Source organism: Moschus berezovskii, chromosome 11 (genome assembly GCF_049115385.1).
Source record: "Moschus berezovskii isolate FMDL1 chromosome 11, NW_MosBer_1.0, whole genome shotgun sequence".
NCBI lineage: Eukaryota > Metazoa > Chordata > Mammalia > Artiodactyla > Moschidae > Moschus > Moschus berezovskii.
The window spans coordinates 60,195,148-60,223,081 of record NC_142470.1 but is presented as its reverse complement, the minus strand read 5'-3'; the positions used below and the strand labels follow the sequence as shown (position 1 = coordinate 60,223,081).

Below are 27,934 nucleotides of genomic sequence, written 5' to 3'. Positions count from 1 at the left end.
CAATCACCTTCTACATGACTATGCAGAAACCTACTTTACCCTCTTATTGGCTGTTTTGTGCTCCATTGCAAAGCTCTGTCATAATTAGTTTATGATGAAGATGTCAGTTATTTTCTCTTCTTTTACCTTTTTTTCTAATTGGAGGATAATTGCTTTACAACGTTGTGTTAGTTACTATAAGCTATAAATGAATCAGCTATAAGTATACATATATTCCCTCCCTCTTGGGCCTCCCTTTCCCCCCACCATCCCACCCCTCTAGGTCACCCTAAGCACCAAACTGAGCTCCCTGTGCTATACAACAGTCTCCCACTAGCTCTTAATATTTATTTTATACACAATATATGTCAATGCTCCTTTCTCAATTCATCCCATCCTCTCCTTCCTCTGCTGCATCCACAGGTTCATTCTCTATGTCTGCATCTCTATCCTCCTTGCAAATAGGTTTATCAGTACCATTTTTCTAGATTTCATATATATGCACTAATATATGATATTTTTCTCTTTCTGACTTACTTCACTCTGTATTACATACTCTAGGTTCATCCACATCACTCCAAATAACCCAATTTTGTTCCTTTTTATGGATGAGTAATATTCCACTGTGTATACCAACCACAACTTCTCTTTTTTTACTTTTTATACAACATTTCATGTGCAGTGTTTTATATATTATTGAGCCTACTTCAGAATTACTATTACAATTTCTTTTGTAAAACTTACTATTACCACAGTCAATATTAATCCTTGGTCCTTCATAATTTATCGGCTCTAATCTAGTTTTGACTTTTCAACTATTTATGGTTTGTTTCTGTCTCTTTGTTTTGTTGTTTTCACTCATTCTGCAAATGTTTATTGAGCATTAACCAAGTGAAGATACTAGACTGGACCTTCCAAATATAAGGCAATGAAACATCAAATAGCTTACAATCCAGTAGGGCAGAAAGAATCTAACGGCAGATAAGATCAGCTGGGTGTTACAGGTTCAGTGACCTGCCTCTGTACTCTACAACATTGAGTTGTTTGCTGGGAGATAATCCAACAGAAAGTCTCTCTTAAATTGAGTCTTAAAATACAATTAGTTGTTCATAAGTTAAGGCAGGTGAACAAAAGTGTTTCCAAGAAGAGGGGGAGTTTTTTAGAAGCTGGAGGTCTCAGGAGGACAGTAAGGACTTTAGTATGCTGAAGTGGGAATGGAAAGCTAAAAGGGAAACAGGACTGGAATAAGTAGAGCTGGACTCACAGCAAAATGAGGTCCTCAGGGCCCTTGATGAGGTTACTATGGAAACATCAAGGCATGCCACAATTCTCTAGCAGCTCCAAAGACAGCATACACCTGGTTCAGCTCATTGTGGCATGGTGGGTACCCCTCCAGCTCTACCTGTCCTATGACAACAGACAACTAACCAAGTCAAGTCTACTTTTCTACTCTTTGATCTATGTTTTTGTTTCATGGGCCATCTACAGCTTCACTCCAAAATATATTTCAAAATAAGACATAGGCCTTGGTTTGATATATTAATACATTTAGTCTTTATTTAAAACAACATGGTGGCAAAAGAGAGGTTCAAATAGAAAAAACATTTCAGTATTATTAACTGAGAAAAGCTAAGAAGTTTCATAATGACATTGAATGAGGTTTATCATGTGCAAGCCCCGCCCCCCCCACCCCAGGAGAAGGTATAAAGAAGTACAGTTTTTAAAATGAAATTATTTACAAAACAGAAATAGACAGACACAGAAAATAAATTTATGGTTACCAAAGGGGAAAGACGGTGGAGAGAGAAATTAGGAGTTTGGGATTAACATATACACAATATTAAAGAGATAAACAACAAGGTCCTATTGTACATAGCACAGAGAAATACATTCAATCAGTTCAGTTCAGTTTAGTCACTCAGTCATGTCCAACTCTTTGCGACCCCATGGACTGCAGCACACCAGGCCTCCCTGTCCATCACCAACTCCCGGAGTTCACTCAAACTCATGTCCATCGAGTCAGTGATGCCATTCAGCCATCTCATTCTCTGTCGTCCCCTTCTCCTCCCACCCCCAATCCTTCCCAGCATCAGAGTCTTAGTATATGTGCTGCCGAAGTGAGCACCCAGCATCAGAGTCTTTTCCAGTGAGTCAACTCGTCGCATGAGGTGGCCAAAGTATTGGAGTTTCAGCTTCAACATCAGTCCTTCCAATGAACATTTAGGACTGATCTTTAGGATGGACTGGTTTGATCTCTTTGCAGTCCAAGGAACTCTCAAGAGTCTTCTCCAACACCACAGTTCAAAAGCATCAGTTCTTCGGCGCTCAGCTTTCTTTATAGTCCAACACTCACATCCATACATGACTACTGGAATACCTTGTAATAATGTATAATGAAAAAGAATGTTAAAAAGAATATGTATGTATGTGTGTATAACTGAATCACTTTGATGTATCTAATACAACACTGTAAATCAACTATGCTTCAACTGTCTAAAAGTATAGGATTTTTTTAAATGAGTTTATCTTTCTTTCTAATTTATATTCAACCTGTTTTCCAGTAAATAAGTAAGCAGCAGTCCAGACGTGGGAGATTGCTAACATATGGGACCATTTATTTAGGCCATAGACATAAATCATCTAGGATTTTAGAATTCACCTAAGAATGACAAACATTCTCTATCAGAGAAGCCCCAGGGCCTCCACACCTGCTTGAGATGGGAGTTAAGCTTCAGCAGCTTGACCCGAGGCTCTGTTCCCCTTTAGTGGGAAGGGTTTTTATACAGAGAGATAATGTACAGCTATCATTGTGGTGGACGTTTGGTCAAGGAACCAAGCTGGAAATCAAGCGTGAGTAAACTCCAAACTTTCCTTTCTCAGTCGTCTGTGTCTTATGATCCCTGTGTCTCTGAAATGATCCATACATTGACTCTATGAAACCAGACTCTGCCATCCTCCAGGGCAAAGCTACAGTCCATCCGTAATCAAACAGGAGAACTGATTGCACATTTTCTTTGAAGAACCAGTCAGTCTCTGGGTGAGAATAACTTGCCTGAGTGATAGTTTCAGAAATGTATTGGGGAGCAAAGGGTCTGTTCTGAAACAGAGCTTTGCTCAATGGTCAGGAAGGGAAAGGGTTTTTGTATAGGAACAAGGTTAAGAGGAACCGTTGTGTAAATGGTTTCGGCGGAGGAACCAAGCTCGAGATCAAAAGTAAGTATTGTTTTCAGCTAATCCTTTGCTGTTTCTGCCTAATTGTTTTACTTTTTGTTCCTTTTTGCCTGTTTTCATTAATTCGGTGTCAGGACTAAAACAAATTGCATTCCCAGGTTAGGTACAGAGGAGGGGAAGGGAAATTCTCCCACAGGAGGCTAGCTGATGGTAAATTTAAGATTAATTTTAATGTAATTGGGGAAGGGGGCTTGATGCCCCTTCAGGGTAGGAGGTATTTGTACAAGCGGAAATTAGGGGGAATCACTGTAGTTCACTTTCAGCCCAGGGACCAGAGTAGAAATCAAAACGTGAGTACATTTTTGTTCAGTTGTTTGTGAGACTTTTGTCCTGTTGTATCAGTTGTGCAAACTTGTGACATTTTGGTTACATGAACTATGCCTGGTGACCCAAAAAGTAAAAGACAGAAAATCAGAAGACAGTCAATTTTTAAGCTGAACAGACAGCCAAATCGTTGAATTTGTAAGGAGAGTAGGGTTTGTGGAGAGAAAGTCAGAGAAATGGCCGGATTCTTCTGTGGATTGGGCTTTTTCCTGTGATTGGCTTCAGAAGGAGGTTTTTGTTAAGGGGGATATGTCAGGGACCTCACTGTGGATTACGTTCGGCAGCGGGACCAAGGTGGAAATCAAACGTAAGTGCACTTTTCAACTCCTTTTTCTTATAGAGCTGTGAAATTTGGGGGTTTTAATGCTTGGGATACGAGTTGAAGTCAGTTTTGAAGAGAATGGGATTCTTCTGAAAAATCAGATGAGTCGGGGGCTGGAAATCAGTTTGTCTCAAGGAAGAGCAAAGAGCTAGTTAGTTGACGTGGCACCTAAATGGCCAGATTTTCTCTGTATCTGACCATTGAAAGAGATTAGCAGCAAAAAGCAGTTTTTGTTGAGAGGAAAGTAAGTTAAGTCTGTGGATCATCTTTGGCCAAGGGACACGTCTGGAGATTAGACGTAAATAATTTTTCTCTATTACCTTCTGAAATATGGGTCTAAATGGCAGTATATACTTTTAGAGGTTTAAGTGTGAGTTTTGTAGAGATGGATAAATGAGAGTATTTCAGATTTATTATCAGTTTGAAAAGTTAAACTCAGCTCCAAAACTGGATTTGTAGACAAAAAAAGATTAATCTAAACCAAATGACTCAAAAGGGAAAAAAATAAGTGTTGATGAAAAAGGACACTTTTTCAAAGATGTTTAGTTTTTAAAAATCAGAACAGAGACTTAAATTTTTTACATCTTAAGATTTGTAAAATGTCCCTGGGATAGGATATTAAAATTTTTTCAAATATCTCCTTAAAAAGGAATCTTTACAGCTCTAAAGAGCCAAAGTGAATTAATTTTCATTGAGATTTGCCAAATATTATACTGATTTTTGCTAGATGTACAAAACAGAAAAGTGGAGAAATGTGTTTGTCTTCTCTCTTTGTCTGATAAATTATTTTATACCAATAAAAATTAATGGAATGTGCTAAAAAATCAGTAAGATATTAGAAAAATACACTTATCTATGTTAAAATTTCTGCTTGATTGAGAATCAGCAGCAGTGTTATTTTTAGAGTCTAAAATGAGTGATAAACTGTCAATATTCAGAAATGCTATAGGGGTTTTATACCTTGACAGATTACTCTTTAAAAAAATTTTTTTCTATATTAGACTATACTGGAAATGTATAAATACATCTCCTGTTACAAATGAAGGAAAGAGGGTTGTTCCCAAAATCTCAGCTTTGAAGAAATTTGTTTAAGTGAAGGAAAATAAAATAATTGCACTCTTTAGACGTTAAAAAGAAAGGAAATATTTTAATGAGTATGATTTTTGTTATTACTTGGCCGTGGCCCTGCTAACGTAGTCTGTAGCCCTCGCGGCTGTCTTTAGACTTCGGGCGGTCTTCTTTCGTGATTGAACCACGTTGACGGCCAGGCCCCTGGGCTCTAGTGGCCGCGCACCTGGCCGCTAAAGGCCGCGAAAGGCATGGCCAACCCCGTGATCGCCCATTCAGCTGTGTTATGGCCCGCTTTCCTGACACAGTGATACGAATCATATCGCTAACAGTAGAGAACAGAAATGTGATGGATGCGAGCTAACATGGGGAAAATAGGGAGAAGCTTGATTTTTATCAGCAATTCCAAAAATAAAATTTATATTATTGTATCTGCTTAAGAAAAATTTCCAGTAGAGGACTGTAAAGAACTTAGTTATTTTTTCAGTGATCTATAATTATTTCAATATCTTTTCATCAAATATATTTAAGTAATAAATGTTCAATCAAAATGAAATATATATAAAAGTTAATGTTATATATTTATATATATGTAATTCTCTCTATATACATATAACTGTTTTAGGGCAAAATTCACACCAGCAAAAATCTAACTGAAGACTAGCAATCTGGCCATTCAGGTTTTGATCAGTTAACTTTTACTGAGTTAAAAGTTCAAACTAAATATCATTATAGATATATTGCTGGAAAAAAATAAGATAAATTTGTGATTTTTTTAATTTTTGGAAATGTAATGGCTTCAGTAAGATTATATTTCAGTGTACAAAATATCTAAATGTATATGAATGCCATTGATAAAAACTCAGTGGCATTTTTATAAATTTTTTATAAAAAATAGAAAAGTATTTTCCAACCCCCTCATTCCATGATAGAAAATCTTTAATCTGGGTGTTTTACCCTTTAAAATCGTTTAAAAATTTGTTATTGTCATTGTTGTTTACTCTGGCTAATTTCAAAAACGATACTTGAAAAAGATTATTTTTGGTTTGCAGACAACCTGACAGGACTATTTTAGGGCCATTTTAAAACTCTTTTCAAACTGTTTAAACTATGTAAGTATTTTAAACTGTTCTAAAATAATTTAGGGCCTTTGTAAAATCTTTCAATGAATTTTAAACTCTGTTAAAAAGTTAATACGAGGTCTTACAAGAATTTCCATGTCAAATATGATCATTGTTTAATATTTTAATGCAGGATAGAATGTTTAAAGCCATCAAGGATTAAACCAAATAGGAGTATCTTCATAGGATATTTCATCTCCTTTTTATCTAGAATTCATCTTATTTTACTGCATAGGCTATTTTATAAAATTCTCTGAAAAAAAAATACGAAGAGTAAAAGAAAGGAAAATATGAAAACATTAAAAATTAAGTATCTGATATTGAACTGCTTGGTTAACATGGAGGTTTATAGCTTTATAAAATCTGTTCACTGATCTGTGACTTCTCCCAGGAAAGAATTCTTAATTTGTTATTTAATTTACACTCTCCCATTAGAGAATTTAAAGGCCTACTCTACCAAGGGGATTTCTAGCAGGCCATCTGGCAGCTGCTCACAGTCAGAAGTGAAGCTCATCAGTTTCTCGTGGACAGGTGGCTCAAATTACAGTTGACCCTATGAGTCTGCCTGAGACTTGCCCCATATGGCGACAGTCATAAGGCCAGGGCTGGGGGTCTCCCTTTGAGGCCTTTTGCAAGGAGTGGGAGAGGTTGCTGGCCTGATCACAGAGGGTGAAGGGGTTGACACACACACACTTGGACCCAGACTCAGAATTTGGGGCTCACCCATGCAGGGTGGGTCTGACCCCAACGTGCCCAAAGGAAGCCCAGGAAGTAGAAGACAGCCTGACATCACTGCAGAGGACTAGGAGAGGCAAGGGGGAAGTGATCTTGTTAGATCTGTTCTCACTTCTAAACTCCAGGAGGGTCTGATGAAGTGGTTTTGTTTCTTGGCCTCTTGCACTGGGTTCCCTTGTAGGAGGCAGGGAACACAGATGAAGGAAAGAAAGATAAGGTCAGAAAACTTAAAACTTTTTTCAAACTGCTTAAACTATTTAAGTATTTTAAACTGTTCTAAAATTATTTAGGGCTTTAAAAAATATTTTAATGAAATTTTAAATTCCATTAAAAAGTTGATAGGGCTTCCCTGGTGGCTCAGCCAGTGAAGAATCTGCCTGCAATGTGGGAGACCTGGGTTCGATCCCTGGGTTGGGATGATCCCCTGGAAGATATAAGGACTTAACAAGAATTTCTATATCAAATATGCTAATTATTTAATATTTTAATGCAGGAGAGAATGTTTAAAGCTGTCAAGGATTGACCGAAAGAGGAGTATCTTCATGGGATATTTCACTTCATTTTTTTTCTAAAATTCATATTATTTTGCAGCCTTAGAATGGCTGCAAAGAGTACAAAAAATTCAGAGCTTTCTTAAGGAGTAGGGGCTAAAGAAAAACTCAAAATCATGGCAATTGTGAATTTGCTTCCTGACTTCCCTGGGTGGCCCCTGGATACTACAAAAACAGCGTGCGGCTCTCTGCACATCTGTTTCTTGCATTTTCAAGGTCACCCCCAGACAGTGCACCCCAGTAGAGAACTTCACTGTTACTTAAACACCCTTCTCTGTTCTTCCTTCCTCAGGGTCTGATGCTCAGCCATCCGTCTTCCTCTTCAAACCGTCTGACGAGCAGCTGGAGACCGGAACTGTCTCTGTCGTGTGCTTGGTGAATGATTTCTACCCCAAAGATATCGATGTCCAGTGGAAAGTGGATGGGGTTACTCAGAGAAGCAACTTCCAGAAGAGTTTCACAGACCAGGATAGCAAGAAAAGCACCTACAGCCTCAGCAGCATCCTGACACTGTCCAGCTCAGAGTACCAAAGCCATAACACCTATGCGTGTGAGGTCAGCCACAAGAGCCTGACTACCGCCCTTGTCAAGAGCTTCAATAAGAACAAATGTTAGAGCAAGAGGTCTACAGGCTCCCCAGTCACCTGTGCTGATTCAGTCCCAGCCCCTGACCCTTCCTCAGGCCCTTTTTCCACAGATCAACCCCTATTGCAATCCTCTGACCCATCTCCCCACCTCATCCCCCTCCCCCTCTTTGGCTTTAATCATGCTACTATTGGGGGCACAATGAATAAATAAAGTAAATCTTTGCACCTGTGATTTCTCTCTCCTTCCTGATTTAAGGGTTTTTGTTTTGTTTTTTAACTTTTTTTTTTTTAGTGTCGGGGGGCCGCTGCTGCACTGAGTCTACCCACCACAGTGTACTTGCCTGGAGAATCCCATGGACAGTGGGGACTGGCAGGCAATAGTCCATAGGGTCACAAAGAGTTGGACTCAACTGAAGGGACTTAGCACACATGTATGCAGTGGGTCTTTGTTGCTGCACAGTTTCTCTAGTTGCAGCGAGCAGGGGCTACTCTCTAGTTGCAGTGAAGGGGCTTCTCACTGAGGTGATTTCTCTTGTTGAGGAGCATGGTTTCTAGAGCGTGCGAGCTTCAGTAGTTGCAGCACACGGGTTCAGTAGTTGCCCAGACACAGCATGTGGAATCTTCCCGGACCAAGGATGAAACCCGAGTCCCCTGCATTGGCAGGCAGATTCTCAACCACTGGAGCACCAGGGAAGTTCCTTGATTAAAGGTTTTTAAACACTGTTTTTCTAATGACTCCGTTTATCTTCTAAGGAATTAAATATTGAGTTGATAAAAACCATAGCATCATTTATAAAAATCATCACCTCCATTCTACCCTACCCCACTTTAGCTATAAGACATTCTTTCATGAAACCCATAAGCCATCTATATTCATAACCCTCTCCTGGGCCATGGTATGAGAGGCTTGCTTTTTTTTATTATTATTGAAATATAGTTGATTTACAATGTTGTGTTAGTTTCAGGAGTACAGCAAAGTGATTCAGTTGTCCATATACATATATGCACTCTTTTTTAGATTTTGTTCCCATACAGGTCATCACAGGGTATAAAGTACAGTTTCCTGGGCTATACAATAAGTTCTCCTTAGGCATATATGTCATTGGGATTGAGACTCTTGCCTCTTTGATTTCCCCTTCTCAGCAGGCTTCAGAGCCCTTTTCAGGGAGACAGTTCTTATGATCACATATTCTTTGATCCAGTTGAATCTAATTTACCAACAGAAAATCTTTCAAAAGAAGGGAATGGCTAGAAACAGAGTCATTCATTGTGACAAAACAATGATAATAATGTAGGTGAAGAAGCAATAGGGAGATATTTAAGTCCATTATGGCACTTTGACTTAAGGGAATACGATACCTTCATTACATTTTAAATACAATACCTATTGAAGGCCTCCTATCTGCCAAAGACCACATTAAATGTTTCCACAACCTAATTTAATTCTTACTACACTACACAGTTAAAGTGAAAGAAAGTGAAAGTTGCTCAGTCGTGTCCAATTCTTTGTGACCCCATTACAGTCCCTGGAATTCTCCAGACCAGCATACTGGAGTGGATAGCCGCTCCCTTCTCCAGGAGATCTTCCCAACCCAGGGACAGAATCCAGGCCTCTGCATTGCAGGTGGTTTCTTTATCAGCTGAGCCACCAGGGAAGCCCAAGAATACAGGAGTGGGTAGCCTATCCCTTCTCCAGTGGATCTTCCTGACCCAGGAATCCAATCGGGGTCTCCTGCATTGCAGGTGGATTCTTTACCAGCTGAGCTACCAGAAAACACAGTTAAAACACAAAATGTTTATTAAAGTGTGAGTCAGGTTCTATATAGCTGAGAGATATTCATACCCGGAATACCTAGCAATCCTGCCCTTGAATGAATATGTCTCTGCCCACCAAAAAAACTTATGTAAGAATTTTTCAGAGCATATTCATTCATAAAAGCCCCAAACTAGAAACAACCCAGATGTCCACCAACAGTAGAATGAGTCATTAAATTGTAGCATGTTTGTATATTAAACTATAACCATACCAAACAATATAGATGACTCTCATACGCATGACAATCAGCAAAAGAAACCAAACACAAAAGATATGCCCTATATTTTCATCTATGAAGAGTTCAAAACCAGGAAAAATACAATTAGAAATTGGGATAGGAATTACTTTGGGCTGAGGTTGTGCCTAAGAGAATATAAGATGGGACTTTTGTATTCTTGGTAGTGTGAAGCATGCCATTTTGTGAAAATGTATTGAGCTGTGAAATTATAATCTGTGCACAATTCTGTATATGCATTCTACTTCAAGATAAGCTCACATAAATATCTTATACCCAATTTACAGGTAAGAAAGGCTAAGAGGAATAAGTAATAGGTCAAAGCCACAGAGATGGTAAATGGTGGGCCAAGAATCAAATCCCCACCTGCCCAATTCTGCTCTCTTCACACCTATACAATTCTGCCTTCTGGAGCTTAGGGTGCTGCACAGAACAGGTCAAATGCTACCTTCTCAGGGACTTCTCCATTTGGAAATCGGAGGCATACATACATAAGTAGCAATGGAATGGAACAGATGTTCAACTATGGGCAAAAGAATGTAGTTAACCTAATCCAGGTATTAGGATCCCATGAATGAAAGGTTATGTGTTTGGGAAGCGGGGAAGTCAGGAGGAGGCCACATATAAATCCAACCTTGACTCTCTTCTCCCACTTTTGTGCAGGCATCCTAGCCTCTCCCATCTCATCTACTTATCCATCCAACAAACATTTACTGAGCACCTTTTTCAGCTGATACCCTGAAAGAGGTACACAAGTAACTAAGATGGTGTCCTTTCCCTCAAGAACTTTATAATCCAGTTTTTCTTCCATTTTTTTCCTTTCCTTGTGTCAGTACTGGAGCAAGTGGGAAAGGACTCTCATGGGAAAAGAGGGTAGGGAGACAACAACGACACTGTACATCTTGAGAATATTTATTATTATCAAGTCTCTGAAATTTTGGAGGTCTGAACAGAGTTCAGAAAGACTCAGTAAGGGTCCTTCAAATGACATAAATTTTCTTATCCATCTCTGGAGGCAAAACTCAACAGTCAATGGCATCTCTGATCCTGTGCGAGGGTCTTTTCATAAAGCAAAACTTTGAATACAGACCCGCTGTGACTCAAGGAAGCAGAAACTGGTATTATGGGTGAATTGTATCCTGCAAAACGATATGTTCAAATTCCAGCTACCATTCCCATAAAAATGACCTCATTTGGGAATAGGGTTCTTGCAGATGTAATCAAATTAAAGTGAGATTATACTGAAATGCTGGTAAAGATGCAGTGAAACTGGATTTTTCATCCATTGCTGGTGGAAATGTAGATGATACAGGTAACACTAGAAAATGGTTTGCTGATTTCCTGAAAAACTAAATACACCAGCAATTGTATTCCATAGCATTTATCCCCAAGAAATGAGAAAGTACACACACAAAAACCTGTTTGTAGTTATTCATAACAGTTTTGTATGTAATAACTAAAAACTGAAAACCACCAACATGGCTCCCTATACATGACTCAAAAGGTGCCTGAGCAGATCCCTCCATGCCTCTCAATAATAGGCTGAACAAATTGTGATATATCCATTTCATGGATACCATGTAGCAATAAAAAGAAACAAAATACTGATATATATGCAACAACTAGGATGATCCTGAAGTGTACTATACTGAGTGGAAAAACAAAAAGCCAGTTTCAACAGGTCACACAGTACAAGGTTCTTTTTACATAACATTATTGTTGTTGTTGTTCAGTTGCCCAGTCATGTCTGACTCTTTGTGACCCCATGGACTGCAGCACGCCAGGCTTCCCTGTCCTTCACCACCTCCTGAATCTTGCTCAAACTCACGTCCATCGAGTTGGTGATGCCATTCAACCATCTCATCCTCTGTCGTCCCCTTCTCCTCCTGCCTTCAATCTTTCCCAGCATCAGGGTCTTTTCTAATGAGTCGGCTCTTTGCATCAGGTTGCCGAAGTATTGGAGCTTCAGCATCAGTCCTTCCAATGAATATTCAGGGTTGATTTCCTTTAGGATTGACTGGTTTGATTTCCTTGCAGTCCAAGGGACTCTCAAGCGTCTACTCCAACACTACAGTTCAAAAGCATCAATTCTTCAATTCTCTTGAAATTATAATATTATCGAGATGGAGAACAGATTACTGGTTGCCAGGGGTGAGAGATGGTAGGGGAAAAGAAGACTGAATGTAACTATAAACGGAGAATTTGGTGGGCATCCCTGGTGGTCTAGGGGGTTAAAAATCCACCTGCCAATGCAGGGGACTCAGGTTCAGTCCCTTCTCTGGAGTATTCCACATGCCGTGCAGCAACTAAGCCTGTGCAGCGCAACTACAGAGCCTGAGCTCACTCTGTAGGGCCTGGGCTCTGCAACAAGAGAGGCACCACCATAAGAAGCCTGCATACCGCAGCTAAAGAGTAGCACCACCACAGCTGCAACTAGAGAAAGCCCAAATGCAGCAACCAAGACCCAGTGCATTCAATAGTTAATCAACTAATTAAACATAAAAGAAATATGGGGAGACATTGGTGATAAGGGAATAATCCTATTTCTGGATTGCAGTACTGGCTATATACATCTAGAAATGTGATAGGGCTTCTCTGGTGGCTCAGACAGTAAAGAATCTGCCTGCAATGCAGCAGACATGGGTTGGATTCCTGGGTCGGGAAGATCCCCTGGAAAAGGGAATGACAACCCACTCCAGTATTCTTGCCTGGAGAATCCCATGGACAGAAGAGCCTGGAGGGCTATAGTCCATGGGGTCTCAAAGAGTCAGGCACAACTGAGTGACTAAGAGTTTCACTTTCAGACATATGATTAAATGACATAGCATGATACATACACATTGTAGCAATGTCACATTGCTGAGTTTGATATTGTGCTGTAATTACGTAAGAAGTAACCGCTGGGGGAAATGGGTGAAGAGCACACCAGACATCTATATTCTGTCATTGCAACCTCCTGTTAATCTCTAATTTTTTCAAAATAATTTTTTTAATGAGGTCATTTTGAATTAAGGTGGTCCCTAAATCCAATGACCAGTGTCCTTCTATAAAGAGATTAGAGATGCAGTGACACACAGGGAGAAGGTCAAGTGGTGATGAAAGCAAAGATTGTAATACAGCAACTGCAAGGTAATTCACATCAAGGATCACTGCACGTGCATGTATGCTCAGTCGCTTCAGCTATGCCAGACTCTTTTAAATCCTATGGACTGAAGCCCACCAGGCTCCTCAGTACATAAGATTCTCCAGGCAAGAATACTAGAGTGAGTTGCTGTGCCCTCCTCCAGGGGATCTTCCCAACCCAGGGATCCAACCCATGTCTCCTGCATTGCAGGTGGGTTCTTTATCGCTGAGCCACCAAGAAAGCCCCCCAAGGATCATTGGAGAGCCAAAAAAGCTAGCAAAGGGGCTTGTGGTGGCTTCTGCCTCAGAGCTTCAAGCAGGAACCATTTTAATTTCAGGCTTCTGGCCTCCAGAACTGAATATATTTTTATCATTTCAAGTCACCAAGTTCATGGTGTCAGGTTGGCCAAAAAGTTCATTCTGGTTTGCCCGTACCACCTCATGAAACTATTTAGCCAACCCAGTACTTTGTTGGGCTTCCTTGGTGGCTCAAAGGTAAAGAATCCACCAACCAATGCAGGAGACACGAGTTTGGTCCCTGAGTCGGGAGGATTCCCTGGAGGAGGAAATGGCAACCCACTCCTGCATTCTTGCCTAGGAAACCCCATGGACAGAGGAGTCTGGCGGGTTACAGTCTATGTGGTCGGGCACGACTCAGCAACTGAAGAACAACAACAAGTGCTTTGTCACAGCTGCCCAAGCAAACTAACATAATGGTGATAACAGGGATGAGAGTTCAGTTCTCAACAAACTTCCATCTGTACAGATGAGTGAGTCAGCATCAGAAAATCATTAATGCTCTTACTGTTTAATAGGACAAGGAAGCTGAATCAGCGCCATGAAATGACAGCATCGGAAAGGAAAATGGTTTAGGGAAATTGAAAAAACCAATAGTCTATAGATCTGTGGCACCTTCTATGAGAAGAAGAGTCCTGGCAGTCACCTGGCAGTCCAGTGTCACAAGAAAATACAAAGAGACTTACTAGGTTGGGGGACACAATGAAAGAACTAGGTCTTGGAATTGTCAGTGCTTGGACCAGGTACAGTGTTAAAAAACAAGCAGACAAGCATCTATCATCACTTCCTCTTTCCCCTTCCTCTTTCACTGCTTATCCTCCACTGATCAGCATTTGCTGCTGCTTCCTCCTCCTCTATCTCCCTTTTGGCCCCCCAATTCTTTCTCTCCACCATCCACTTCTTGATTGTTTTTTGGTTACGATTTCTTGACTCATCCTCTTTTCTCTCTTTCCTTTTATCCAAATGATACATTTAATTATCAACTTGCTTAAGAATCTATGGGGATGTGCTAGCACCAAATCTAAGACCCATGGTTAATTCTGGAAAAGTCTTTTCTTATTAAAAAAAAAAGCTAATAGAAAGTTACAGCACAGTTTTGAAGCTACTCGAATGTATATATAGACATTAGAGCTGGAAAAAAAGACTCCAGGATCCACAATCCATAGCTTTGTCTTAATATAATGAAAATGTCTTTCATCATACAAACCCAGAGGAGAAATGATGTATCCAAGAGTACTTGGGGTGGTCCAGTGGGTGGAACTGGTGGCTTAGGAGTGGTGGGTGGAAGTAAGGGGTTAGCCATTGGATATCCCAATCTTATGACACTAAATATTTATTATTATTCTAAACCCACTCCCAACTACCAGGAAGTTTTGGTTCTTTTAACTGTGTCTTAGTGTATATGCAATCCACATGCTGCTTTCAAGATGTCCAATTATTTTTATTTCCAAATAGGTGATGCCCAACTCCATGCCATAGACGTGCACCTCTTTTTTCTCATGAATGATTGACATTTCATGCTTGGTAAGTCTCAAACCCTGTTGAAACGCTGTCTCTGCCCAGGAAACGACTACCAACCCGGCTGAAGGTGGGGGTATGCCAGTGTAGGGCCCTCCAAGTTTTCCTTGAGAGACTTCCTTTTCTCATTTTTTTATTCAGTATTGATTGAATGCCTAAAATATTGCCAGCACTGTTTTAGATGCTAGAGATACAACACAGGTAAAATTCCCTGCCTTTGTGAGGATTATAGTCTAGCTGCAGAGATACATGATAAATAAGATTAATACATAAACAATATCTTAAATAATGATATGTATTAAATAGAAATTTATAGCAGAGAAAGAGGGCAGTGATTGTTAGAGTGAGGTTATAAAGCTCAGATCAGTCATGAGGAATGTTGTCACTAGTAAGGTAACATTTAAAGACCTGAATGAAATGAGGAAGTGAATCATGGTAAGTGGATAAGATCATTTTAGGCAGCAGGAAGACCAATGGATGAAAAGTCCTAAAGGAGGTGTGTAGGCAGAGTGTTGACGGCACAGAGTCACAGCGGGGAAGGGCAGGTCCTACAGGCGCCTGTTGGGTACAGGAAAATCTTTCATACTCCAAGTAAGACAAACGTTGGTGGATTTTGAGCAAAATAATTTCACATGACTTGTATATAACAGGACTTTCCTGAGTGCTCTGATGAGAATACACTATCAGGGGTGGGATAGGACCCCTCGCCAGGAGTTTACTAGAATAACCTAAGGCAAGAAGTCATACTGCTTTGAAAGGAGGACTAACAGGACATGCCGACAGTGTGGGTGCAGAGAAAGACAGAGGAGACTAGGTTGCATCCAGGATTTTCTGCCTGAGGAATTGGGATAGAGTTGCTTTAATGAAATGAGGAAGCTTACAGAAGTTGCAGGTCTCGGAGAAAAGACAGGTGCTCAGTTTGATCCATCTAGAATTAACTTTTGCATAGAGTATGAGGTGTGAGAGTCAACATAAATATTATTTTTCATGCAGATATCCAGTTGCCCCAGCACTATTTATTTTTAAAGATTTTCATTTTCTCTGTTGGATTACTTTGGCACTTTTGTTGAAAAACAGTTAACCATAAAAGTGAAAGAAAAAGTGTTAGTCACTCAGTAGTGTCCGACTCTTTGTGACCCCATGGACTATAGCCCGCCAGGTTCCTTGTCCATGGGGATTCTCCAGACACTCAACATTCTTTATGGTCCAACTCTCACATCCATACATAACTACTGGAAAAACCATAGCTTTAACTATACAGACTTTTGTCAGCAAAGTGATGTCTCTGCTTTTTAATAAGCTGTCTAGGTTTGTCATAGCTTTTTTTCCAAGGAGTGTCTTTTAATTTCATGGCTGCTTCACCATCCGCATTGATTTTGGAGCCCAAGAAAATAAAATCTGTCACTGTTTCCACTTTTTCCCCATCTATTTGCCACAAAGTGATACCAAACATTACTTTTCCATCTTCATATGAACTGCCGTCCTCTCCTTTGAAGTGTCAAATCACTACCTCCAACATCCTCTTTTGTCTTTAGCTGAAGATGATATTTAAGATGACGGTTTCAGCCATTTGGGCACGTTACTCAGTTTTTCTAGATCTCTCCGACTTTTCCATGTGATTAAACTTGTTTTCTCCTGTTAATGTGTCTCAGGTCAATTTAATTGTCAGATCAGCCAGAAGAATCTAAAACAATAGAGGAAAATGTATTCCTTCCTGACAAAGGCTTATGAGAATCTTCTAGCAGAGAAAGAAGATCGGTGCTGTAAGAGAGAGAAGGAAAAATTGCTGAGGCATATCGGGTATGTGAGGCGGGAAAGGTGGAGCACAAGCGGAGATGTTGCCCTTGCCTAGGAACACAGACAGCTCACCCAGTAACAGGAGAGAAGGGGGTGTCCACGGGCACTGATGACATTAACCTTGCCTCGTGGATGCGCAAACTGTTACTAAGAAGGTTATGTAATGTGCTTAAGATGCCAGAGTGCATATGAGGTGGAACTATGACTTAAACCATGATTGCTAAGCCCAAAACATCAGTTCTTCTCATAGTTTTGCACATGGCAGGTTCTGGGTAAGTTTCCAATGTTACTGGTTTGTAACAGTACTAGTTAAGCCTCAATTAACTTCGCTAATACTAACAAAGGGCTTCCCTGGGGGCTCAGATGGTAAAGCATCTGCTTGCAGTGTGGGAGACCAGAGTTCGATCCCTGGGTTGGGAAGATCTCCTGGAGAAGGAAATGGCAACCCACTCCAGTACTCTTGCCTGGAAAAATCCCATGGAGAGAGGAGCCTTGTAGTCTACATTCCATGGGGTCGCAAAGAGTCGACAGGACTGAGTGACTTCACTTTCACTTTTCAATACTAACAAAACAGTTGAACTTTACAGTGAATATGGATCTTTTCTCTCTATGAGTCCTTCTCAAAAAAAAAAAAATGTTTTTTTAAACTTTTTATTTTATCTTGGGCTATAGCTGATTAACAATTTTGTAATAGTTTCAGGTAGACAGCAAAGGGACTCAGCCATACATATATATGTCTGCATTCTCCTCTAAATTTCCCTCCCATCGAGGCTGCCATGTAACATTGAGCAGTGTTTGTTACCCATTTTAAATATAGTGGAATGTACATGTCCATCCCGAATTCCCTGTCTTTTCCTCCCTGGCAGCCATAAGGTCACTCTCTAAGTTGGTAAGTCTTTTTCTGTTTTGTAAGTAAGTTTATTCGGAAAAAAAACAAGTTTTTATTTCATTACAGGCTCAAAGAACAAGTGAAGAACAACCTCCAACCTATGACAAAGTAACAAAATATTGATGGTCAAGGTAGGAAACAAAAATTACATAGAGAAGACCTTCTGCAATACTGTTGGTGGCTCAACACATACCAAGTTGTATCAGATTTGTACACTATGAGTAATGGGTAGTAATGTCTCAACACTGACAGAGATCATGTCACTGAACAACGCAATCCACCAACAACCCATTTGTAGTTTGTATTATAAGCAGACTAAGACTTAGAGTACATATGGCATCCAAGGTCATTTCCTAAGTCAGGAAATACTAAAATCAGTTTTCAAACTCAGGCAGCCTGATTAAGAGCCCAAATTCTAAAATGCAGTCCCTTGATAACTACTATTCATGGTTGCAATTTTCAGGGGCAAAGAATCACCGAACTTTGAGTGAGAGGAGCTAGAAATTAAATCTCTCATTAACAAATTTAGAGACTAAAAAGTATGGCATGACATGGTCACTCGGAGACAGAATCAAGATTTGAAGTCAGTGTTCTTTCTACCTGTTTTGTTTTTACCAGATGCAACAATGAATTAATTAAAGACTTCTCAACGGAGGAATTCATGACCCTCAGCAAAAATGGAGAGTCATCCAAGTCCAAGACAACTAGGAGTGTTGTTCTAGTTTAGAAAGATAACTTATTAACCAAAGGTCCCTGTTTGGATCCCCAATGTTTTGCACCATCACAGTACTCAGGCCCCAACCATGCCCAAACCACCCCAATACTAGACTGGCTATTAATGAGTTTCATGGTGACTGGCCTAAGACCAAAAAAGTAATGAAATCTTAACAAGGGAGAACCCCAAGGACCAAGATAGCAACTGTCATAGCAACGGTCACAGTGCTTTGGTCAAGGAGAAGATCTTTTGGGGAACTGAAAACAGAACCTTGAGCACATCTGCTGGTTTCACTCCCATCCTCCCATCCTCTTTCAACAGCCTGGATGGTTCATACACTCCACACCCTTGCACTAGTTTCCATGGCCCCCTGCACCTGGGACGCCCACAGCACCTGACCAAGTCTGTGTCCAGCACTAGGATGGAAGTAACAGGGACCCTAACCTTGTTTAATGCCATACTACCTAACCCCACTGCCCCATCTCCAGTCCTAGAGGCTGGAAAACCTCAGCCCAGAAAGGTCAGCATTCTCCAAGTGGCTTGATATGGTAACAGAACACATATGCACTGCGTGTGAGAAGGAAGCTGTGAGCAATCGGGTTCCTCATAAGGCCCACAAAGAAACAAGAAACAATTCAGTGGAATCTAAAAAGAAATGATACAAACAAACTTACTTACAAAACAGAAAGAGACTCAACAGACTTAGAGAATGAATTTATGGTTGCCGGGGGTGAAGGGATATTTAGGAGTTTGGGATGGTCATGTACACACTGCTATATTTAAAATGGATAACCAACAAGGTCCTACAGTATACCACAAGGAACTCTGCTCAATGTTATGTGGCAGCCTGGATGGGAAGGAGTTTAGGAGAGAATGGAGACACATGTATATGTATGGCTGAGCCCCTTTGCTGTCCACCTGAAACTATCACAGCATTGTTAACTGGCTATACAATACAACATAAAAAGGTTAAATAAAACAATTTTTTTTCATGAAACCATTCATGTTGAATAGTTTGAGCATCTCAGGGATAGGAGGCTTGGAACGTAGGGATGAGTCATAGAAACATTTCAGATCACATTTCAGTAAATTTCCCAGCTCCCAGTACAGAAGCATTCTCCTCTACTTTTTCCCCCTTCCATCTATGCATGTAGCCATGTACACATCCATTCAGCCATGTGTTGGTCCTCACTCAAGTCACAGGGTTAATTGTTTGCACTTCTACACGAAGCAACCCTAACTAATATAGGTAATATCCATTTGTATGGATGCCCACCTTCATTCAGTCCACAAATTTTCTTATTAGCATCTTCACCATGTTTCTGCAGAACATAGCACAGAGCCTGGCAGGCTCCTCTGTACATGGGATTTCCCCAGGCAAGAATAGGAGTGGGTTGCCATTCTCTTCTCCAGGGTAATCTTCCTGACCCAGGGATCAAACCCAGGTCTCCTGCATCACAGGCAGATTCTTTACCATCTGAGCCACCAGGGAAGCCCAAAGAGAGCTGGAAGAAAGCCAAAAGATAATAGAAATGTGAATAAAAAAGAGAAAGACAAAAAGAAACAGAGAAACCGGGTAGCTCTCAAGAGAGTTCTCATTAGGTCTTTTCCCTGAGATCCCAGACCACAGGCTTCTGAGAACTTTGTCGAGGTGGTGATCAGCTTGTCTGCCGTGCACTGTATCATCTAGGGTTCCACTGCTAGATGATAACCTAGCAATTAAATACTCTAGTAATGGTGATCTAGCAAAGAGTCTCCACTGACTTTATTGACCAGAGCAGCCACCCTAAGATAGAAAGATTTCCTCAGATTTCAGCAGTTGTGAAGAGAGCCTCAAGCCCAAGGGCTGGTTGGGTCTGAGGTCCCCTGCTCTTCTGTGAGCTTGTCTTCTCCTCCCCTCCCCCTTCCCACTCTTTGAGGATTGAAAAAGCTTGAAGACATGTAACAAGGAAAAATGAACACCACATAACATTTTAAGAAAATAGATAAGTAACCTGGGGACTCAGAATATATTCAACTCATTCTGTTACAACTTCTGACCCAACACCTATTCTTGGATTCTTCTCCCAAATTGACTGCAAAAATCCAAAGTTCCTGAAACAGGAGACACTAATCAGACAGATGAAAATGACATAGTGCAACCCTCCTGGCTTCTACCCAACACACACTCAGACCCACAGACTCGTGTCTGACAAGAGCATCTCCACCCTCAACCTCAACATAGTTTTCAGTTGTGCATTCTGCTCAGAAATACAGTAACACCTGATTTTTATGTAAGAAAAAGGAAAGCATGTCTTCCAGTTACTGTATTCTGTAGTCAGAGTTAACAAGTGAAATCAAACAAGTTGTGTTTTCATAGGACTATCTGATATGACAATTGCAAATACACTTTTAACCTGTGTTGTCAGATTCATGACACACTCCAAAATGAGGCACAAGTGATTTGTGCAATGGCACAATACCAAACTTGTTCACTTCATAATTTATTAGCTATTTATCTGCAGGTATGTCTGAAAATCAATGAAAACTTGGTTCTGTTTTCAGCTGACCTCCAGAGATCTCATCTCCTCTAAAAGATCATCTCTGAAAAATGAGAAACTCTGTTGATTTCACCCAGTCTACTCTCTGGATTCCCGGCATCACTGTCTTCAGTACATACCATCCATCATTTATGTATTTGATTTATGTGAGACCCAAAGATTTCTGCCTTTATTTCCCATCAAAATACAAGCCCCTAAAAGACAGGGAATTCCGTCCATTATAAAGAAACTGATAGTGTTTTGCTTGAAAACTATGTACGAAAACAATATGTGAAGATCACAACAGTAGCTTGAGAACCAACTGAAAGTCGTTCTTCATTCTCATACTTCGGTTGATGATCCGTCTACCATGTATTAAGACCCTGAACTAGAATTGTTGCACCTTCATCTTTATGCAGTTGTATGCTTGTTTCAGTGCCTCGTATGAGGCACAGTGCCTTGGCTGAAAAGCATTTGTTAAATAAATAAGTGAGTAAATGAATATGAATTATTTATGGTTGACTTATGTTTGTGTAACTATTATAGGGGTTGTTTTTCTGTGTGTGTGATTGTGCTTACTTGTTATTTAGATAGACAAACTCATAGAGTGTGACATTATTACCCCAGTTTACAGATCAAGAAATAGAACCGGAGAGACTGAGAGACTTGCCCAAGTGGAAAAGCCATCTCTCAGATACCTGCCCTCTGATTTCAAACCTCCTTTTGTTCAGCACAACCACCTGCTTGAAACAGCATTGGATCTGACCATCCAGGTCTTCCTGAAGAGTCCCATTGCACTTGGAATCCACTTTCCAAAAGTGACCTTCAGGGACTCGTCTTCTTGCTTTGCTGTCCATGTATAGTGTACCTGCTATATGCAGCCTTCAGTCGCAATGAATGTAAGTTCTGATTTAATGTAAGGATAGGAGATCGCACCTTCTGGAGCCAGCCACCTAGAGATTAAGCATCGTTTCTCACAATCCCAAATATTCTAGTTCAAGTCCACCAAAACCACCCCCCACCACCACCACGCCACCGTCTCCACCTCTGTGCACACAGGGTGGGCATTTCCTCTCTGAGTGGAAAGGAAGGATACTTTTGGGTAGAATGGTTTGACCAAAGGTAAGGAGTCATTGAGTAGACAGGAAAGAACTTATTTGCACTAAATGACTAAGAATCACTCCTCTTTCACAACTGGAAAGGATTGCTTATGTTTCTCACCAGACAGATTTACCAAACAACCTCAGTTATAAGAAGAAATCTTCAAAAAAATTGTGTGTATAAAGTTATTTCCAACACTTACTCTAAAAAGAAATATCAGAGTTATAAAAATTCCAGGGTTTACTTAAAATTTTGATAACATTCTATTCTTGAGTTAAGAATGTTTTATAGACATGAGAAAAACTCTAACATAAAGGATAGACTCACCAGGAAGAATGTCATTTGACAATGGCCCTAAGAAGTCAAGTCACTGTGAAGAGATATAAGGACATGGAAGTCACAAGTTCCTCCCTCAAGAAGTCTGTGTAAAAAATAAAACATAACTCTCATCCCCTAAAATGGGTATAAACAAGGAAAATTAGAACAGTGCCAAATTGAACATTATCACCCCAAGAAGAACCAGCTAAAAGTATCAGAGTGATCCCAGTGCACCAGTCCCGAGCATCCCGTATCATGCATCGAACCTGGACTGGTGATTCATTTCATGTATGGAGGTGGGAGGGGGTTTCAAGATGGGGAACACCTGTACACCTGGGGTAGATTCATGTCAATTTATGGCAAAACCAATACAATATTGTAAAGTAATTAGCCTCCAATTATAATAAATAAATTTTAAAAAAGAAACAAAAAAATGAAAGAATAGCATTGAAACATGTATATTACCGCATGTGAAATAGATCGCCAGTCCAGGTTCAATGCATGAGACAGGGTGCTCAGGGCTGGTGCACTGTGATGACCCTGAGGGATGGGATGGGGAGGGAATTGGAAAGGGTTTTCAGGTTGGGGAACACATGTAAACCCATGGCTGATTCATGTCAATGTATGGCAAAGACCACTACAATACTGTAAAGTAATTAGCTTCCAATTAAAATTAATTAATTAATTTTTAAAAAATAAAATAAAATTGAAAAAATAAATAAATAAAAGTATCAGAGTGATTGGGATTTAGTTTGAGTTAATGAAGTTTGGATAAGAGAGTTAAAGGTGAATTAATAGAACATTAGGACTGAAGAGAAGTGGCCAGAAAAATAAGTCAGATTAAAAAAGAAGAGAGAGACTAAGCCCTCAAAAGGTTGACTGAATTACTTTGTAGTTGACTAAGTAGTTAACTAGTTAACTACTTCAGTTCAGTTCAGTCGCTCAGTCATGTCCGACTCTTTGCAACCCCATGAATCACAGCACGCCAGGACTCCCTGTCCATCACCAACTCCCAGAGTTCACTCAAACTCATGTCCATCGAGTCAGTGATGCCATCCATCCATCTCATTCTCTATTGTCCCCTTCTCCTCCCGCCCCCAACCTTTCCCAGCATCAGAGTCTTTTCCAGTGAGTCAACTGGTCGCATGAGGTGGCCAAAGTATTGCAGTTTCAGCTTTAGCATAAGTCCTTCCAATGAACACCCAGGACTGATCTCCTTTAGAATGGACTGGTTGGATCTCCTTGCAGTCCAAGGGACTCTCAAGAGTCTTCTCCAGCACCACAGTTCAAAAGCATCAATTCTTCGGCGATCAGCTTTCTTCACAGTCCAACTCTCACATCCATACATGACCACGGGAAAAACCATAGCCTTGACTAGATGGACCTTGGTTGGCAAAGTAATGTCTCTGCTTTTCAATATGCTATCTAGATAGCATATTGGTTGTAACTTTCTTTCCAAGGAGTAAGCGTCTTTTAATTTCATGGCTGCAATCAGCATCCACAGTGATTTTGGAGCCCCCAAAAATAAAGTCTGACACTGTTTCCAATGTTTCCCCATCTATTTCCCATGAAGTGATGGGACCAGAGTCAACTGCAAAATGTTGAACGCGCCAAAGGATTGATGCTTTCAAATTGTGGTGCTGGAGAAGGCTCTTGAGAGACCCATGGACTGCAAGGAGATCAAATCAGTAAATCCTAAAGGAAATCAACCCTGAGTATTCATCGGAAGGACGATGCTGAAGCTGAAGCTCCAACACTTTGACCACCTGTTTTAAAAAGCCAACTCACTGGAAAAGACTGATGCTGGGAAAGATTGAGGGCAAGAGGAGAAGGAGAAAGCAGAGGGTGAGAAGGTTAGACAGCATCACCAATTCAATGGACATGAATTTGAGCAAACTCTGAGGGATAATGGAGGACAAAAGAGCCTGGAGCGCTTCAGTCAATGGGGTAACAAAAAGTCAGACACGTGTACACCTATGGCTGAGTCATATTGTCGTTTGACAGAAAAACAACAAAATTCTGTAAAGCAATTATCCTTCAATTAAAAAAAATTAATTTTTAAAAAGTCAGACACTTAGTGACTGAACAACAGTAGCAAAGTTTAACTTCCAATGATTTAGTAGTTGAAGTTGAGCCAACACTAGAAGTCAGTTTTGAGGCTCTCTGTCCATGTCTCCTTCCTCTGCATTCTCAAGCAGACTTAGGCAAGGAGGGTTTGAAAAGCTGGCACATAGCGTGAGTGGAAAAGGACCCCAGGCTTCCCTGAGGTGGCAGGAAAGACTAGAGGGCAACTGGGCCAGGCTGCTTTGTTAACTTCTGATCCAAAGGAAATGACTGACCCTCAGAGACACTGGCTTAAATACCCACGTGTTTTCTTGATTGGTTAGATGAGACTAGCTTTCATTAGATGGGCTTGAATTGAGTCAAATCAGTTTGACTGAGGGTCCCAGTTGTGCTGCATTTTCTCAGAATCTTTCCCGTAATAAGAACCCACCTAATCAAACTCTGGAAAGAACCAGTCCTAAGTATTCATGACTTGATCTATAGGGCAAATCATTGCATGGAATCAATGTGTCCCTGAAAGGTTAATATATTCTTAAGGGACATTTATGGGGAATTCTTTTGAAAATGATGGGTCCACTTACCAAAATAAAATATAAATTTGCCAAGTTGACTATGGGTATATTTTTTTAATCTTAAAGGGATATGAGCCTCTATTGGGATTGACTGATTCTTAGTGGAACCAGACATTTTCTATAGAAGTAGCAAAACAAATTCATAAAGCTTAAAATCAGAGCTTTTAGGGCTTCTTCCTTCCTTTGGATTCAATAACAGGTTGCAGAAGGAAGAGCCACAGAAATGGAAATGGAAGAGGCACCTCAACCTACTGGGTTTGTATTTTTTTCTCTTTAAAAAAAAAAAATTGAGTCAGTCAAGACAGATCACAGTGAATTGAATATCAGAGAGGAAGTCTTAGCCCAGAGAAGACTGGACCCTTCACTCATCGACTGGTATGATACCCAATCCAAGCCATTATCCAGTATGAAATTATCCAAAATATTTGGTCTATGTCCATTTTTATAAGTGAAACCCTACTAAAGAGAATGTTTTTGAAATTTTATCCATTTCCATAACCCTAATACATCTATTATTTTCATTTCTCATGTCATATTACTTTCTAATATTTAATCTATGTATTTCATTCATAGTGACAGGAGTAATTCACACTATTACCATAATTTTGTGTACAACTTCTTTCATTTACTTTTATTTCCCAGGACTTCTATTTTTTTCTCCTTTTTTATCTTTTAAATTATAAAAGCATGATAACACACTTACAGAAGACTTGGGAAATACAGAAAAGGGTTATATATAGTTCTACTATATACTAGTTATTTTTAAGGAGATAAATTAAGATTTTAGTTGGAGTTTCAAGATCAAGCTCTCAAAAATTAATAGAATGAATATACAGAAGAGTAGAAGGATATAGTAGACCTGAGAAGCACCGTGAACCAATTCAACATAATTAAGATTTGTACAATTTTCACACAACAATAAGATACAAATTCTATTCAAGTTCCCATAGACTATAAACTAGGAGACACTGGAACATATCCAGGGACATAAAACAAGGTACAAAAATTTCATGATCTATATGTATTGAAATCAATACAGAGTCAGTTCTCTTATCACCGTGGAATTACGTTAGAAATCATTATCAAGAGATATTTGAAAGTAACCCGTATATTTTCAAGCCAGCACTTCTGTTTTTGACTTAGATATTATCTTGATCATTTTGACAGATACACATCATTCTCTCTTATTGATAGTGTGTAATTTTACTTAGTCTTTTCTTTATTGTTGGAACCCACAACCTGTGGCCTTGACTCTTAGGGTGGTCAGCTATGCTGGTGCACTGCTCTCCTTGAAAATCTGACTCAGAGACCATTACTGTGAGAATCTGTCTGCTCTGGTTGGGGTATTTTGCCTCCAGGAAAACAACCGGTCATGTCCTGACTTCAGCTGTTCTCTAATTGTTTCATATATGTTTATTTTGTTTCATTAAAATATTGCTAGCTTAAAAATTTTTTGCTAGCTTCTCAAGATCATGGGGCCAATTTTTCAGCCTCAAGGTCAATCAATAGCTAGCACTCATGAGGAGAAAAAATATAAGTTATTATTTGACCCTAAGTGAATATTTTCTGAATGCCTAAAATGTGTCAAACTCTTGCTAAGCAGGGCTACATCCTTTTTCTCATGTATTTACCACAACAATCCCATAAAGGAGGTATTCCGTTCCGTTCCATTCCATTCCATTCCGTCGCTCAGTCGTGTCCGACTCTTTGCGACCCCGTGGACTGTAGCCTACCAGGCTTCTCCGTCCATGGGATTTTCCAGGCAAGAATACTGGAGTGGGTACTACTATTCCTAAATTACAAAAAATAAAAATAAAAGGAGAGTAAGACTCAAAGATTGATTTGACTTAGTTGCTCAGTCATTTCCAACTCTTTGTGATCCCGTGGACTGCAGCCCACTAGGCTCCTATGTCCATGAGGATTCTCCAGGCAAGAATACTGCAGTGGGTTGCCATTTCCTTCTCCAAAGGATCTTCCCAAGCCAGGGACTGAACCCAAGTCTCCCTCATTGCAGACAGGTTCTTTACCGACTGGGCCACCAGGGAACCCCCCACCACAGCAAAAAAAGGAGAATAAGATTCAACAATTGATTTGACCATCAGAAAAAATGCCATAACCATTTTATAAATATCCATTTCTTTTTTATAAACTTTTTATTTTGTATTGGGGTATAGCCTATTAACAATGTTTTCAGAGTTTCAGGTGGACACAGAGGGACTCAGCCATCCATATATTAAGACATGTATCCATCCTCCCCCATATTCCCCTCCCATCCAGGCTGCCACATGATATTGAGCAGAGTTCCACGTGTTCTATGGTAGGTTCTTGTTGGTTTTCCATTTTAAATATAAGAGTATGTACATGTCTAACCCAAAATCTCTAACTATCCTTTCCCCTCAACTTTCCCTGGGATAATCAGTCCATTTCTGTTTTGTAAGTATGTTCATTTGTATCATTTCTTTCTAGATTTCACATATAAGGGATGTCATATGATATGTAAATATCAATTTCTTAAAGTCTAATTTCTTAAGATTTACAACTTTTGAGAGAATCTTTAACTCTTAAGTCAGAAAGGAAGAACCACTATCATAGAAATAACCCTCCCTGATGTTAAATTAAATCATCTATTGTTTTCTGTGATCCCACGCATACACATGGAGATTTCCTCAGGGTTTTAAATAATGCTTGACCCTTGGTTTCCAGAGGGTTGCTGATACAGAGCAAATGGGAAGTCAAGATAATGAGATAACCTACTCTAACCACCAAGACTCATTTGCAGGCCCAGCTACTCCTGCTAGAATAATATTGCTGAGAAACTGAAACAAAATAAAGATGGTGAATTCTAAGATCTGAGCCCTCATCAGAAACAGGGGCACAGAATATCAAAGCTTGAAAGGGATTCTCAAGGTTACAATGTATAAGCCCACTGTATTGAACAAGTGAAGATAGTAGAAATGTCCACTGATAAATGAAAGGTCTCAGAGAAGCTGAAAACGGCACAATGGAAAACAGATCATTATCATTTCATTAATCTGAACAACAGGTGAAGCAG

General features: G+C 39.9%; 1 long non-coding RNA gene and 1 gene segment (V, D, J or C); one reads left to right on the top strand and one right to left on the bottom strand.

The window, feature by feature from the left end:
* The window catches only part of LOC148776158 (immunoglobulin kappa light chain-like), a 68,291-nt gene extending 60,141 nt beyond the window's left edge, over positions 1-8,150 (top strand). The window contains 2 exon segments of the V gene segment in view: positions 3,804-3,841; positions 7,624-8,150. Of these exon segments, the coding sequence occupies positions 3,804-3,841; positions 7,624-7,946 (361 nt within the window).
* Positions 8,151-10,906: 2,756 nt separating this feature from the next.
* Positions 10,907-27,482, bottom strand: LOC148776157 (uncharacterized). 2 transcript variants are annotated; one of them, XR_016038691.1, is made up of 3 exons: positions 26,514-27,482; positions 19,585-19,813; positions 10,907-12,330 (listed from the first exon to the last, which is right to left on the bottom strand). It is a non-coding gene; the product is annotated as an uncharacterized LOC148776157 (long non-coding RNA). The 2 variants fall into 2 exon arrangements; XR_016038690.1 differs by lacking the exon at positions 10,907-12,330 and adding an exon at positions 15,650-16,668.
* Positions 27,483-27,934: the final 452 nt, after the last annotated feature.